Source organism: Emydura macquarii, unplaced genomic scaffold, assembly GCF_026122565.2.
Source record: "Emydura macquarii macquarii isolate MOO-44397 ecotype Brisbane River unplaced genomic scaffold, CSIRO-AGI_Emac_v2 contig_318, whole genome shotgun sequence".
In the NCBI taxonomy this organism is placed as follows: domain Eukaryota; kingdom Metazoa; phylum Chordata; order Testudines; family Chelidae; genus Emydura; species Emydura macquarii.
In genome coordinates this window covers 12,089,162-12,103,022 of record NW_027130455.1, presented here as the reverse complement: position 1 = coordinate 12,103,022, position 13,861 = coordinate 12,089,162, and the positions used below count along the sequence as shown (strand labels likewise).

General features: G+C 42.0%; 1 protein-coding gene across 2 annotated transcripts in view; it reads left to right on the top strand.

The window, feature by feature from the left end:
- Window positions 1-13,861, top strand: part of TMEM135 (transmembrane protein 135) — a 317,684-nt gene that overhangs the window by 60,461 nt on the left and 243,362 nt on the right. For both annotated transcript variants that reach the window (XM_067568561.1, XM_067568567.1), the window contains one exon: window positions 2,666-2,699. In XM_067568561.1, coding sequence (XP_067424662.1) covers window positions 2,666-2,699 — 34 coding nt within the window. The remainder of the gene's footprint in view (window positions 1-2,665; window positions 2,700-13,861) is intronic.

Here is a 13,861-nt window from a genome sequence, read left to right as displayed (position 1 = left end):
TGTGCTCTGCGTTATGTGTCAGTGTGTACCCACTCAGGCCAATCACCAGGAACAAGGTTTTATTCTGCAAGGAAACATATAACAGCATTACAGTCCATTGACTTCCTCCCTGCTTGTCTGCCACATGCTCCCAGCCTCAGTCAGTGCAGAAACTCCCTGCTGGGGATGGCAGAGGGTGCTTCCTGGCATGAGCCAGGCAGTTCTCCCAACATGCCGCAGTTTGTAGTCCACTTGTAGTTCTCACTGCTGCTGTTGAAGCACCCTGAACCTTGGGCTACAAATATAAATGTCAAAACACATCTTCCACCCAGCCTTCCTAGCTGCCTCACCATCTGTGGTGCAAGGTTCTTAGTTCTGTGCCTGCTGAGACTCTCTTTCTGGCAGGCTCCTGCTTCCTGCAAGTTCCTCTCATAGGCCTCCTGCCTAGATGCTCTATGGAGTTACTCAGTCTAGACCTCTTCACTGGGCCTTTCCTGGTCATTCCTCCCAGTCTTTAATGGAGTAGTCACTCCCAGATTGCTTTTCCTGGAGTCTCTCTGACAAAGTGCAGGCTGCCCCAGAGTCTCCCAGCAGGCCTGTTTTTAGTCATATAATCCCAGTTATGTGACCTTTTTTATTCATTCTCCTCACCTGGGGAATCAGGCTGGAGCTGGCACACGAGACTTAACCTGAACACTCATAAAAGGTCATCTCACGCTGTGATAGGGCTGAACTGATATTTCATGGGCAACCTTAAATAGCATTTCCTATCATTTGAGTGCTTGGATTTGCAACCTTTAACATTTTTAACACAGCTTTTTAAATGTAATTTCTTAAGCTTTTTAGAAAACAAATTGAAAAAGCAGAAATTCCATCATATGGAACCATATTGATGCCATTTGGGTCATCAGCAAGATTTAGATCCACCTTACAGCCTCTACCACTTGAGCCAGTGAAATAAATGATTGGTAACAGCAGTAGTCTGTTACAGTTTGTGGACTAGGCACAAGAAGGGGATGAGACACATGCTTTGCCAGTGGGATTCACAGCTATATGCTAGTCAGGAAAGGAATATTGAAACTCAGGGTTCTGGAGTTTTATGCCAGGTTCTGGAAGGATGTGTGGTCTAATTATTACAGACTCTTCTGTCTCTGTACCCAGGCATGTCCCTTGCCCAGGGCCCTTGTCTCACCTTCTCAGATTCCTTCCTCCTCCTCCTCCTCCGAGCTGCCTAGGCACTAGAAGAAGGGAGCATTGGGAGTACCCTTGTCTCACCTTCTCAGATTCCTTCCTCTTCCTTCTCCAAGCTGCTTAGGCACTAGGAGGAGGGAGCATAGAGCAGTGTCTCACTCTCATTTCCGGTGCCCAGCACTACAGCGATAGTCAAGTGGAGCAGCTTCAGGAAAAGTCTTGCTCAGCTCCTGCCTTGAGATGGAGAAAGCTTGGTGCAGAATATTTGGCAAATTTAGCTGCCAAAATCTAAGAAGGCTGTATTGTGCAAGTACACTGACTTTTTTTCTTTCTTTCAGAGGCTGACATTCTAATGCAATCTCTAGATTCCAGCAGCAAGAGCATTTAAAAAAACCCCAGAAAATATTGCAAAACTTGTGATAAAATCACAAGAGTTGGCAACACTAAGAACAACTCTTGGCATGGGAGTAGACATAGGAACGGGCGGGTTAGTGAAAATTGCATAACTCTGTATCTGCTTTTTCACAATACAAATGTGCTCCTGTGATGGGTAAATCAATGGGTGGCTCCTTGAAAGTCACTAACTTCTGTTCTTGCTCCCATGGTGATCTCTAATGCAAAGTGTCATAGATAAGGATACAATCTGCACACAGATTCTGTGACTTTTTACAGGTTTCTGTGACTGCTTTGGCTTCGGTTCCCCACAGTGCGGCTTGAGCTTGGGCTTCGGCTTTGCCATGACTATACCCTGATTTTGTACATTTTTACAATGATGGCTCCGTGAGTTTTGTCTAATTTTAGCATGACAAAATTGTATCCATAGTTGTAGGATTAACTCACATGTACAGGGCTGCAGGTATGGGCAGCCCATAGACTCAAGCTTCTGTCCTCTGCTCCAGTGGCACTTAAGTATGGTGCAAGAGCATATATGTTCAAACTGATGAATCTGCCAGCATATGTCCCTATCCCAAATGGTCTGTAACTATCTGAAGAATAAAGAACAGTGAGTTACAAAACAAGAGGAAACCCCCTTAAAAATTCAGGTGGGGGAAAAAAGATATAAAGGATAAAACACAGAATGGCAGGGGAAAAAAAGATGATGGTAGCAGCTATGCTAGGGCTTCGTGTGATGAGACATTGCTGGGATGGTCCTCAACCAGAAAAAGGTTAGGAACCACTGAAATAGGCCAAGAAATCAGTTATAGATTTTGTTAAAACTTTATTCTATCACTGTCTAATCAATAAGAATTAGAAGGAATTGTCACTGAACTGCTTTGGGGCAATGCTTTTAAGTGCAGTGCTACTGGCGTGATTTTGATGGAGATTCTTCTTGTATTTTTTCTGCATAATTCTTGAATGTACATAAGTAAACCATAGCTATCTTCTAGAGATTTTAGGAAAGCTTTCTATTTTTGTTACATTGTGATATTAAACTGTAATTTGTTTTAGCATGAGGGGTGTCTTTATTCACTAATGTGATCATTTCTGTTTATAGGAGAGGTCTGCTTACAATCTACATGGCCAATTTGGTAAGTAATCCTTTCTTCCAAGAATACAATTATACATGGTATTAGAAGTGCATTTTATAAATTAATTTTAATCATTTAAGTTAATTGTCTTTTTAAACCTTGAAATGTTTTTTATTTTCAGATAACTAAAATTATCTTAATGCCAAAAGTTTGACAAATCCTTTTTAAAAGCAAATAATTTCAGAGTGAAGACTGAAACGTAATTCACTTTATGGTAATTAGATTCTCTTCTACCTCAGTCCCAAGAGAGTGGCTCATCCTGTGTACCATATCAACAGCAATGGAATTGTAAAGACATGTAAAGAACTTTGTGTTTGATTTTGTGGATTAGAGTCCCTATAGTCCCTCAAATTCCCTTGCATTTAAATTATATTTTTTAATTAATTGGTTTATATGATATGCTATACTTGAATACACATATTTTACCATGTGGCGATCTCTGTAAAATTGCTGTGTATACATACTCTTTGTAAAATTCCATTAAAATAAGTGGTATGTGTGTTCAGTTTATTTAAATGGTGCATTGCAAAGTAAATGTTATACTAATTTTACTTTTAAATGTCACATGATTGTAGTGCTCAGAATGATGTGGTTATTCCATAAGCAATATTCAGCCATGATTTTTCTTTGTGTGATTTTTTTTAAAATTGTTTTTTGTGAAGAAAAATAATAAGCGCTAAAAGGATAATGATTTACAGCTTGTATATGTCCCTCAATACTGTACACTTACAGAATTTCCAATAAAATTAGTTTTACAACTTGTCAAAAGTGTACAAACATAAGACAAGACAAAGCTATATAGACATAACGTGGGTGGTGGTGGGTTACAGTAATAACATAGGAGAAGACATTAATAAATAGTAGAGAGTAAAAACCAAGAAGAGGCCTGGGGGCTTCTATCAGGTGGAATGAAGGTCTGACATTCTTCAAGCAGTATGAATGGGTTTGTTTTTTTTAATCCAAATGTATCTAGAAATGGGGTCCATAGATCCACTGCTTTCCACAGCATAAACCACTGCTTTCTTACATTTTTGTAAAATTGTATGGTTGGTGATCGTTGCATCCCTCAAGAACCAAAGTCTCTGTGGTGGTGTTAAACCCAACTTAGCAGGTAAGTATCCTAAAATATAATTTTCAGTATAGGCCTGGCTGCTGAAGCCAAGCATCATTTTAACTTATCCACCTCTTTCCAAAGCTGCCTGACTGTTGGACAGTCCCATAGCATAACTTTTTTTTATTACAGCATCAACAAACATCAGAAGATAAGACTTGTGCAACCTGTTGTGTCCAATATATTTTGAATAAAATCTTTTGTTTTATCAAGCATAGTCTATGATCCAGAGGCATTTTAAACATTAAATAATATGTTCTGCCATTGAGATGCTTTTAAGGGTGGTGGTAACTCCCCTCCTAACGCTTTCACAAAGAACTCCAGATTAGAGGAGGTCCTCTTCATTAGTAAATCATATATAGTAGCGCCTGGACCTAAAGAGTTCATGAAATATTTCAGAAGTTCCTCAGTAGTTCTGTGGCCTCTGGCAGTCCTATGTGTCCATGCCAAATTAATGTATTAACAAATGTCTTCATTGTAAGTACTACCACTCAGCTGAGGTTCGTAGTTCATAGTACTGCTTTGTCCCTTTTCCCTCATTATTGATTAATTGGGAACTCTGTATGATGCCCCTGCTCAGACATTTCTTCCAAATTATAGGTTTGTTCCTAATATGCAAGCCTGAATTGCCCTGTATAGGCATTTGTCTATGAAGGTGAGGATGTAACTGGTACCTCTTAGCTAGGATAGCACAGACCTTCATGCAGTGATGACTGTATCCCTAAAGATCTGATTATCTGAGACCACATTGCTGGTCATGATGCGAGAGGTTGGGCTAGAACAGTGGTTCTTAACCTTTCCAAACTACTGTACCCCTGAAGCCTGAGTCCCACCCCCATGGGGCTGAGGCATGTAACTTAGTTTCATGGCGCCCCTGTGGCTCCAGGCAATTGCCTTTCTTGCCACCCCCAATACCAGCTCTGCACTTGCGACCCCTCTAAACCCCCAGGTTGAGAAACACTGGGCTAGAATATAGCAGTTGGATCCAGACATTAAACATAAGTTTTATATACCACAAAAACTTGGATTTGGACCAATTTCCAACCCACCCTTTCAAAATCCTTTTTTGTGTCTAAGGCTAGAATGACCGGAGTTCATGATATTTGACAACTTGTTGGTATGGCAGTGAAAGGTTATCAGAGCCATAATGACCAATTTGTTTTGTATGTATTATAGAACCCATGCTTTCTCTAATCTCCTTGCCAAAACTTGTGCTAATATGCCAATATGTTGACATCATTGTTAATAAGTGAAATTGACCTATAATTTGAACAAAGCATGGCATCTCTTTCAGGTTCATTAAGGCCATGCTGGTTAACAAACTGACTTGTTTTAAAGGGGAAGTGAAGGCAGCTGTAATTAGTGTGTATGCGCATGTGTGTATATAAACAGAAATGGAAGAAAGAGGAAGTTGATTACAATGAATATTAGTCAGAATATAGGAATTGTAGAAAATTAATAAGGGAAGCAAACTGACACAAGGAATAATCTACGGCCAGCAGAGTTAAGCACAATAAAAAGGAGTTTTTAAAATGTATTAGGAACAAAATGAATCCTGATGGTAGTATTGGTCCATTACTAGATGGAAATGGTAGAATTATCAATAATGCAGAAAAGGCAGAAGTATTCAATAAATATTTCTGTTCTGTATTTGGGGAAAAAACAGATGATACAGTCTTGTCATATGGTATTAGCACTCTTTCTATTCCCTTAGTATCTTTGGAGGATGTTTAAAAAAAGCTACTAAAGTTACATTTTAAAATCAGCTGGTCCAGATAACCTGCATCCAAGAGCTTTAAAAGTGCTGGCTGAGGAGCTTGCTGAGCATTAATGTTGATTTTCAATAAATCTTGGAGCACGAAGAAAGTTCCAGAAGACTGGAAGAAAGCTAATGTTGTATCCATTTTTAAAAAGGATAAATGGGATGACCTGGGTAGTTATAGGCCTGTGAACCTGAAATTGGTCTTTGTCAAAAAATGAAGTGGCTGATATGGGACTGCATTAATAAAAAATTAAAGGAGGGTAATGTAAGTAATAGAAATCATCATGGGTTTATGGAAAATGGATCTTGTCAAATTGATTTCGTATCTTTTTTTGATGCATTTATAAGTGTGGTTGATAAAGGTAATAGTGCTGACATAATATATTTATAGTTCTCTAAGGCATTTGACTTGGTACCAGATGACATTTTGATTAAAAAAACTGAAATGATATAAAATTAACATAGAACACATTAAATGGATTAAATACTGGCTAACTGATAAGTCTCAAAATATGCTTGTAAATTGGGAATTATCAAGTGGATGTCTTTCCAGTGGAGTCCCACATGGATCGTTTCTTGGTCCTATGCTATTTAATATTTTCATCAGTGACCTGAAAGAAAACATAAAATCATCTCTAAAGGTTGTAGATAACACAAAAATTGGGGTAGTGGTAAATAATGAAGAGGACGGGCCAGTGATTCAGAGCGATCTAGATCACTTGGTAAACTAAGGGTAAGCAAACCGTATGCGTTTTAATACAGCTAAATATAAAAGTATACATCTAGGGGGCTGGAGCACAGGACTTATGAGGAGAGGCTGAGGGAACTGGGCTTGTTTAGTCTGCAAAAGAAAAGAATGAGGGGGGATTTGATAGCGGCCTTTAACTACCTGAAAGGGGGTTCCAGGGAGGATGGGGCTAGGCTGTTCTCGGTGGTGGCAGATGACAGAACAAGGAGCAACGGTCTCAAGTTGCAGTTGGGGAGGTCTAGGTTGGACATTAGGAAAAAGTTTTTCACTAGGAGGGTGGTGAAGCACTGGAATGGGTTACCTAGAGAGATGGTGGAATCTCCATCTTTAGAGGTTTTTAAGCTGCGGCTTGACAAAGCCCTGGCTGGGATGATATAGCTGAGGTTAGTCCTGCTTTGAGCAGGGGGTTGGACTAGATGACCTCCTGAGGTCCCTTCCAACTCTATGATTCTGTGATTCTAGGAACAAAGAATATATGCTATACGTACAGGGTGGGGGAATTTTATCTTTGGAATCAGTGACCGAAAAAGGTTTGGGTGGTGGTGGTGAATAATCAGATGAACATGAGCTCTCGGTGTAACGTTGTGGCCAAAAGAGCTTATGCGATTCTTGGATGCATGAACAGGAGAATCTCAAGTAGGAGTAGAGGGGTTATTTTATCTTCGTATTTGGCACTGATGTGACCCACTGCTGGAAAACTGTGTGCAGTTCTGGTACCTGCAATCTAAGAGAGACGTTTATAAATTGGAGATATTTCTGAGAAGAGCCATGAGAATCATTAAAGGATTAGAAAACATGCCTTATAGTGATAGACTCAAGGAGTTCAATCTATCTAATTTATCGAAGAGAAGGTTAAAGGGTGATTTGATTACAGTCTGTAAGTATCTACATGGGGAACAAATAATAATAATGAGCTGTTCAATCTAGGAGTGATCCAATGGCTAGAAGTTGAAATTAGACATATACAGACTGGAAATAAGGCATACATTTTTAACTATGAGAGTAATTAATTATTGGAGCAATTTACAAAGGGTTGCGGTGTGTTCTTCATCACTGACCATTTTAAAATCAAATTTGGATGTTTTTGTAAAAGAAATAATTAGGCATTACTTGGGGGAAGTTCTATGGGCTATGTTATACAAATGTCAGACTAGATAATCATACTGGTCCTTTCTAGCCTTAGAGTCTATGAGTGTATAAATAAACTGGTGCTTGGACTCCCTTCATTGTAGGGGAAAGGATGCCTTCAAGAAGTGACTCATTCAGTAGTTCAAGCGTCTTGTCAGACTCGTTAAAGGAAATGTTCATAAAACTCAGTGTGGAAAACAGTCCAGCCCGGCACCTTCTCCACTTCCAGATTCTTAATTACATGAGTTATCTCATCTTCCATTAGAGGAGTATCAAGGCAGTCACTGCTGGGGTGCAGGAACTTGTGGTAATGTGATATTTTTGGAAGAATTATCCTACACATCTGTTGCGTGATTTGTGTCCTATTTGTACAGGTCTTTGTAAAAATGAGTTCTTTATTTATATCTTTAGTTGATGTACATAACTTAGCATGTTTATCATGCATGGCTGTGATTCTGTTTGCAGAGGCCTTTTGTCTTAGGCAATATGCCACCATTTTTACCTGATTCCCAAAAATCTTATCTGAGTTGAAATAAGGCAAACTCAGCCTGTGCTGAATGAAGCTTGCTGGGTCCATATCTACATTTGGTCAGGGATTGAGCACATCTGGAGATCTGGCTGTGATATAAGACAAATCAAACTCTTTTATTTTTTTCTCAGTGTCACTTTTTTCCTCTGTGTTCCATCTTTTGGGCAGTTAAAAAAACTAATAATTCCTACTCTCAGATTGACTTAGAACATCTCCCACAATACCCTGCTAGAAGATGTTGAAGGTTCGTTTTTTCTCTCCAGGAACAGGTAAATTTCTTTGTCAATAGACCCTTTGAAATGGGGACATAATAAGAATGAAGAATTATATCTTCATCTACATTACTTTTCCTTACCCAGATCTGTTGCTATTCAAAGAGTTATAGGGGCATGATTAGACTCAACAGTTATCAATGGAAAAGTCAGTTATAGAATTAGTTAAGTTCTACAGATCAGAAAGAAATCTGTACAAGAATAGGTCCCATGTAGCGTGGATAAATGAGCAATCAGTTACCCCACAGTTTCAGGTTTTTTGTGTGTGATTCTAGCGTCAGCCTAGTTTTGTTTTATGACCTTAAGGGCAGGATTTGCTCACAAGTATCAAGCACTTCATTAAAATCCCCATCAATCATAGTAGAGATCATAGAAGTGTAGGGCTGGAAGGGACCTAGAGAGGCTAAATCCTGTGCTGATAAGGAATTCCTTATATAATTTAGTGGCGGAATTAAGCTATGAGAAGTTTCAGGATCGCCAAGGTTAGCCCATACATATTAGCAATGGTCAGCTGAGATCCATTTATGGTGTCTATAAATAGTAAAAACCCACCATGCTTATCTGAAATTGACCGAAAATATAATTGTCAATGCCATAGAAGAATATAGCAACCTCTCTGGATTTGGATGAGAAGCAGCAAGTCATGTTCTTAATTTAGCACTCTCCTCTTTAGTCAGGTGTGTCTCCTGTAAGGGTACTATATTTGCTGTTGCTTTCTTTAAGAACAAGTACATGTTAAGTATGTGTTCTTTTAATTGGAGTGTTGAATCCCTTTACATTCCAGGAAATAAAATTGAGATTCAACATTATTTAGCTATGTTAAGAATTATTTTTGAGGGATGGAATGTTTGTCATCTGCATTGTTGCATCCATTCTGTTCCTCTCACAGAATCCCACAAAGGAAGGAGTGTATGGATGTGAATGCATGAAACACTGATTCCACAATTTTTGCTTGTCACTTGCGAGACCTTGAGGGGATTGGACAGGTGCAGGAGACTATGGGGCATCAGCATTAGTTGCAGTTACATGCAGTAGCTCAATTTTGCTTATCTAGGGGGAGGTAGGAACAGTCTTGTTTACAGTGTCAGCCCATGTCTTGCTGTATATTACTTGACTCCTGCAACCATTGTAAAAGTAATTTGATGCAAGTATTTGCCATTTCTCTAGACCTTGCTGCTTATTAAAAATGCTGTGCAAGAAGACCTAAAGTACCGATCAGATTTTAACAATATAGGAGCTGAAGGGGTGTGAGACAGGGTGAATGGAAGGCTGGGACTGGGAGCTGAGGTGGGTGAGAATGGGGATAAGGACCTGGGGGAAGAGACAGGACTGGGACAGAAACAGACTGTAGGTGACAGACAGAAGGGATTACACTTGTATAGTATAAGTACATAAGGGCGTATGACCACTAGAACACACACTCCTTCAGAACCTAGAAAGGAATGCAAGATTCCTGAGTCTCACCATTCCTTTGCTGTCAGCAAATAGCTGTGAAACTCTCTAGCAAAATGTCTAATCTTCTAGTGACCAGTCCACAGAGATGAGGGCAACCTGTTACTGCTATCAGTTACTCTCTTAGGTCATGTGGCAGAAGTCTCTGTGGTGGATATAAATATTCCAGTCCTGCTAATGGACCATGTGGTTCTCAATAGAATTGCACATGATGGAATTTTTTTCAGTTTGCTTTTTTAAAAACCTAGGAAATTACATTGAAAAAACATATTAAAAGAATGTTAAAGTGGTGAAGTCAAGCACTCAAAAAACAAAAAAACAAACCAACCAAAATTGAGGTTGTCTGTGTAACGTTAACTCAGCTCCTTGTGCATATACATAATAATATTTCATGATATGATTACATACTGTTTTTTCCACAACCTTAATGTTCTTTTAACAAAACTTTCTTCAAATGACTGTTCCTATGTGTATTCCACATGTGGATGCGCATGTGTGTCACGTGCTTCTATCTGAAAGTTTTTACCCAAGCAGTATCTGTTGACCCACATCATGCTCCTGACTGAGAGTATAAGAGGCAGCATGGGTCATCACCACTCCAGTTCTCTCTTACTGCCGCATGGCCTGAGTCGGAACCCCATTCTTCTTTCACTCTAATCCAGATAAGAGAATTGCCTTTCTCTATTGTAAATAGTTTAGACTTAGTTTTTGCTCAAGAGCTTAGAGGATAGTTAATATAGTTGATATACTTACTATAGTTGTTGTATGGTCTGTAGTTTAGTAGAATCACTGCTCAGTTGGGGGACTCAATTCCTCGTCACCCAGGAATTATGTTCAGGATCCCAGGCTTCGAAAACTGCATCTCCTGCCCTTGTTCCTTTTCCATCAGTGAGGTGCTTGAGCAGTGCCTATGCTGCCTGGGAGAAGCACACATCTTAGCGAAGTGTACCTCTGTAATTCCTTCCTGCCCAGAACTGCCGGCACTGAAAAGTAAGAACAAGTCTCGCTGCGGGAGAAGTGGGATCCATCGATACCACCAGTAGCCTCGGTACTGGGACTCTTGGAACATCGGTCTATGAGAGCGGCTCCAGATACCCCAACTGTGCTGCCTCGACCCCATGCAGAAAGACCAGGCCTGACCTTGGAACTGGGTCCCTCCAGAGTCTCCATGGGCACCCTGTGGACTCTGGGACACACGGAGACGTTATTGTCTCGAGGAGGTGGTCTTGCCTTATTCGCAGTGCCCACTTCTCTCAGGACCTTTCATTTTCTGGGACATTCCTACACCAGAGGATGAACTGCTGCTCCTGCTGCAGGAAAGTCTCCTTCCCCCTTCAGCGGCCTGGGGCCCTCCGGTATTGATGGATCCACTGTTTCAGTTGGAACTATCATCTGAAGAAGTCCCAAGATGTAGCCCAGCCTTTCACCTTTAACCCAGAAGACCCCAGACAGGCACCTGAGGCACCCCTACCCATCCAGCTATAATTCTACAAAGGAAGCCTGGTACTGCTTCCCATGGGGTCCACCCAGACGCCTCTTTCTGGCCCTACTGGAACCCCTGGAACCTATACTACAGGTGGCTGGCAATGTCACAAGGGTCCTATCATTCCTTTCTGCCCAACAACCAGCTCCCTCAGTTTATTAGGTGAGAAGTGTGGAACTGGTACTGCCGGTTGTGACTGGAGCCACCTAGTCACTGGGTGAGGCAGTCATCCTCTTGCTACTCTTTCCGCCAGGTGATTCTTGGCAATATCACAAACTCCTGCAGTGACCAGCTATTGACTTACAATTCCCACTGGAGAAAGTCCAGGACCCCCAGTACCATCTCCTGGATATCCTCCAGCCACAGGGACCCTCCAGAGTGGCTCTCCCTTTAAATGAGGCCATCCTGGAACCAGCCTGGATAGTGTTGTGCACGCTAAGATTGTGTGCCCCCATCCCCAAAAGAGCCAGGAGACACTATGTTGTGCTGGCTAAAGGGGTGGACTTTGCCCACCCGGCCCCTAACTCATTGGTAAGGTTAAGATTCTGTCATGGGTATTTTTAGTAAAAGTCAGGGACAATAAACAAAAAATCACAGAAGCCCGTGACCTGTCCCTGATTCTTACTAAAAATACCCTGGGCAGGGTGGACTAAAAATCAGAGTAATGCTGGAGGCTGACCTACAGCAGCTGCTCCCGTGCAGTTTCTGCTCCAGTTCCCAGGGGGCTGATGCAACCTTGGCTGCCGCACCAGGGCCCTGCTCCGGAAGAAGTCATGGAATCCATGACAGAATTCTGTCATTACTCATTAGTTGTCCAGTGGCTGCAGAATGAGCCTGTCAACACCCCCAAAAGTCCATTCCATTGGACAAAGTGTCAAAAATATTCAACATCCTGTGCAGAAGGCCTTTTCATTGACGCAGCTGCAATTTTGCATAGTGAACTATGAGGCTCTGCTCGCAAAGTAAGACTTTAACATGTGTGGTAGGTTAGCAGAGTTTGACAAGCTGTCTGTGGAAGAACAGGTCCAGTTCCAGGCTCTAGTGGATGAGGGTAGACTGGGGGTGAAGGTAGCTCTTCAGGCAGCAGTGGAAGCAATCGACACTGCTTCCTGCTCCTTAGTCACCAGACTAGTGATGCACAGGGATTCGTGGCTTTGGTTGTCTGGGTTCCCATGGGATGTCTGAAACACCACTGTGGACCTCCCATTCGATGAAGCCAATCTCTTCAGTGCTAAAACTGATGAATCCCTGCACTCCTTGAAGGACTCTGACTCCACTCCCAGGCTCCTGGGAATCTACACCCCAGTCCCTAGACGGAAGCACCAAAGGCAGCCTTTTAGATACTGTCCACACCAGAACCCACTTGAAAATGATATAGATCCCAGAGGCCCTGCTTCCCTGGTCTGGCCACTACCACCACCACCTTGACTTTATCTCAGCCACAGGCCAAAGTTTATTTTTGATATGCGGGTCAAGACCCACAAACCACTATCGATGCCAACTGCCTCGTTGCCAGTCATCTTCAGTGGCCACCTTACACAACTGGGGCAAGATCACCATGGACAATTGGGTACTGGAGATCATCCATCACGGATACTTGAAAGAGTTTCTCTCCTTCCTGTGTCATCACCCTCCCACCTGCCCCCCCCCTTGGGTGATCCGTCTTACCAATTGATTCTTCAGCAAGAAACAGACTCCCTGCTCTACAAGGGTTTGGTAGAGGGCATCTCATCACACTACCAGGGGAAAGGATTCTATTCACCCTACTACCTCAAGCTGAAAAAAGGTGGAGGGCGGAGACCCATCCTGGGCCCTTTGTCAGCTAAATAGTCATCAGGACGCTGAAATTCCATGTGATCACATTGGCATTGATAATTTCCTCCCTCAATGGGGGAGATTGGTTTGCGGCTCGACATGAGAGATGCATACTTCCTGATGGATGGATGGATGTTTATATGGAAGTTCCTTTGTTTCAAGGTGGGACATCAACACTACCAATTTTGTGTCCCTAGTGGAATAATCGCAACAAGTTGTCTCCACGATGCAATATTTTCAAAGACTCTTGGCCTCCCTACGAATCTGCGTAAATGAAGACAAGTCTGTGTTGTCACTTTAGCAAGTGATAAAATTTATAGGTGTGAGACTGGACTTGACTGCTGCATGGGCCTTCCTCCCAACAGACCGCTTTGCCACAGTGAGTGCCCTGAGCACCTTCATCTGCTGCAAACCCAGCAAGACGGTCCACCAATGCCTCTCCCTGTTTGGGCACATGGCAGCCTGTACCTACATGATGCCCTTCACAAGACTCCACCTGCGAAGCCTATAGATCTGGATCCTCCTGACCTAAAAGCCGAACAGGACCACATTGACTCCAAAGTCACCTTTCTTGCTTGGTGGTCCAATTCCTCCAAGGTCATGATTAGAACCCCCTTCAGTCTCCCACACCACAGGCCACCATCATGGGATAGAGAGCCCACTTGGACCACCACATGGTGCAGGGCACATGGATGCCAAGGGAAGTCCGCCTTGCCTGCAAAGCCTTTCTTCCCCTCATACATGATCTTCACATACAAATCCTTACAGACAACATCACCATGGTGATCTACATCAACAAGTAAGAAGGGGTCAGTTCTGACTCCCTTTGCTAGGAACTGATTATAGGCTGCATATGCCTTCC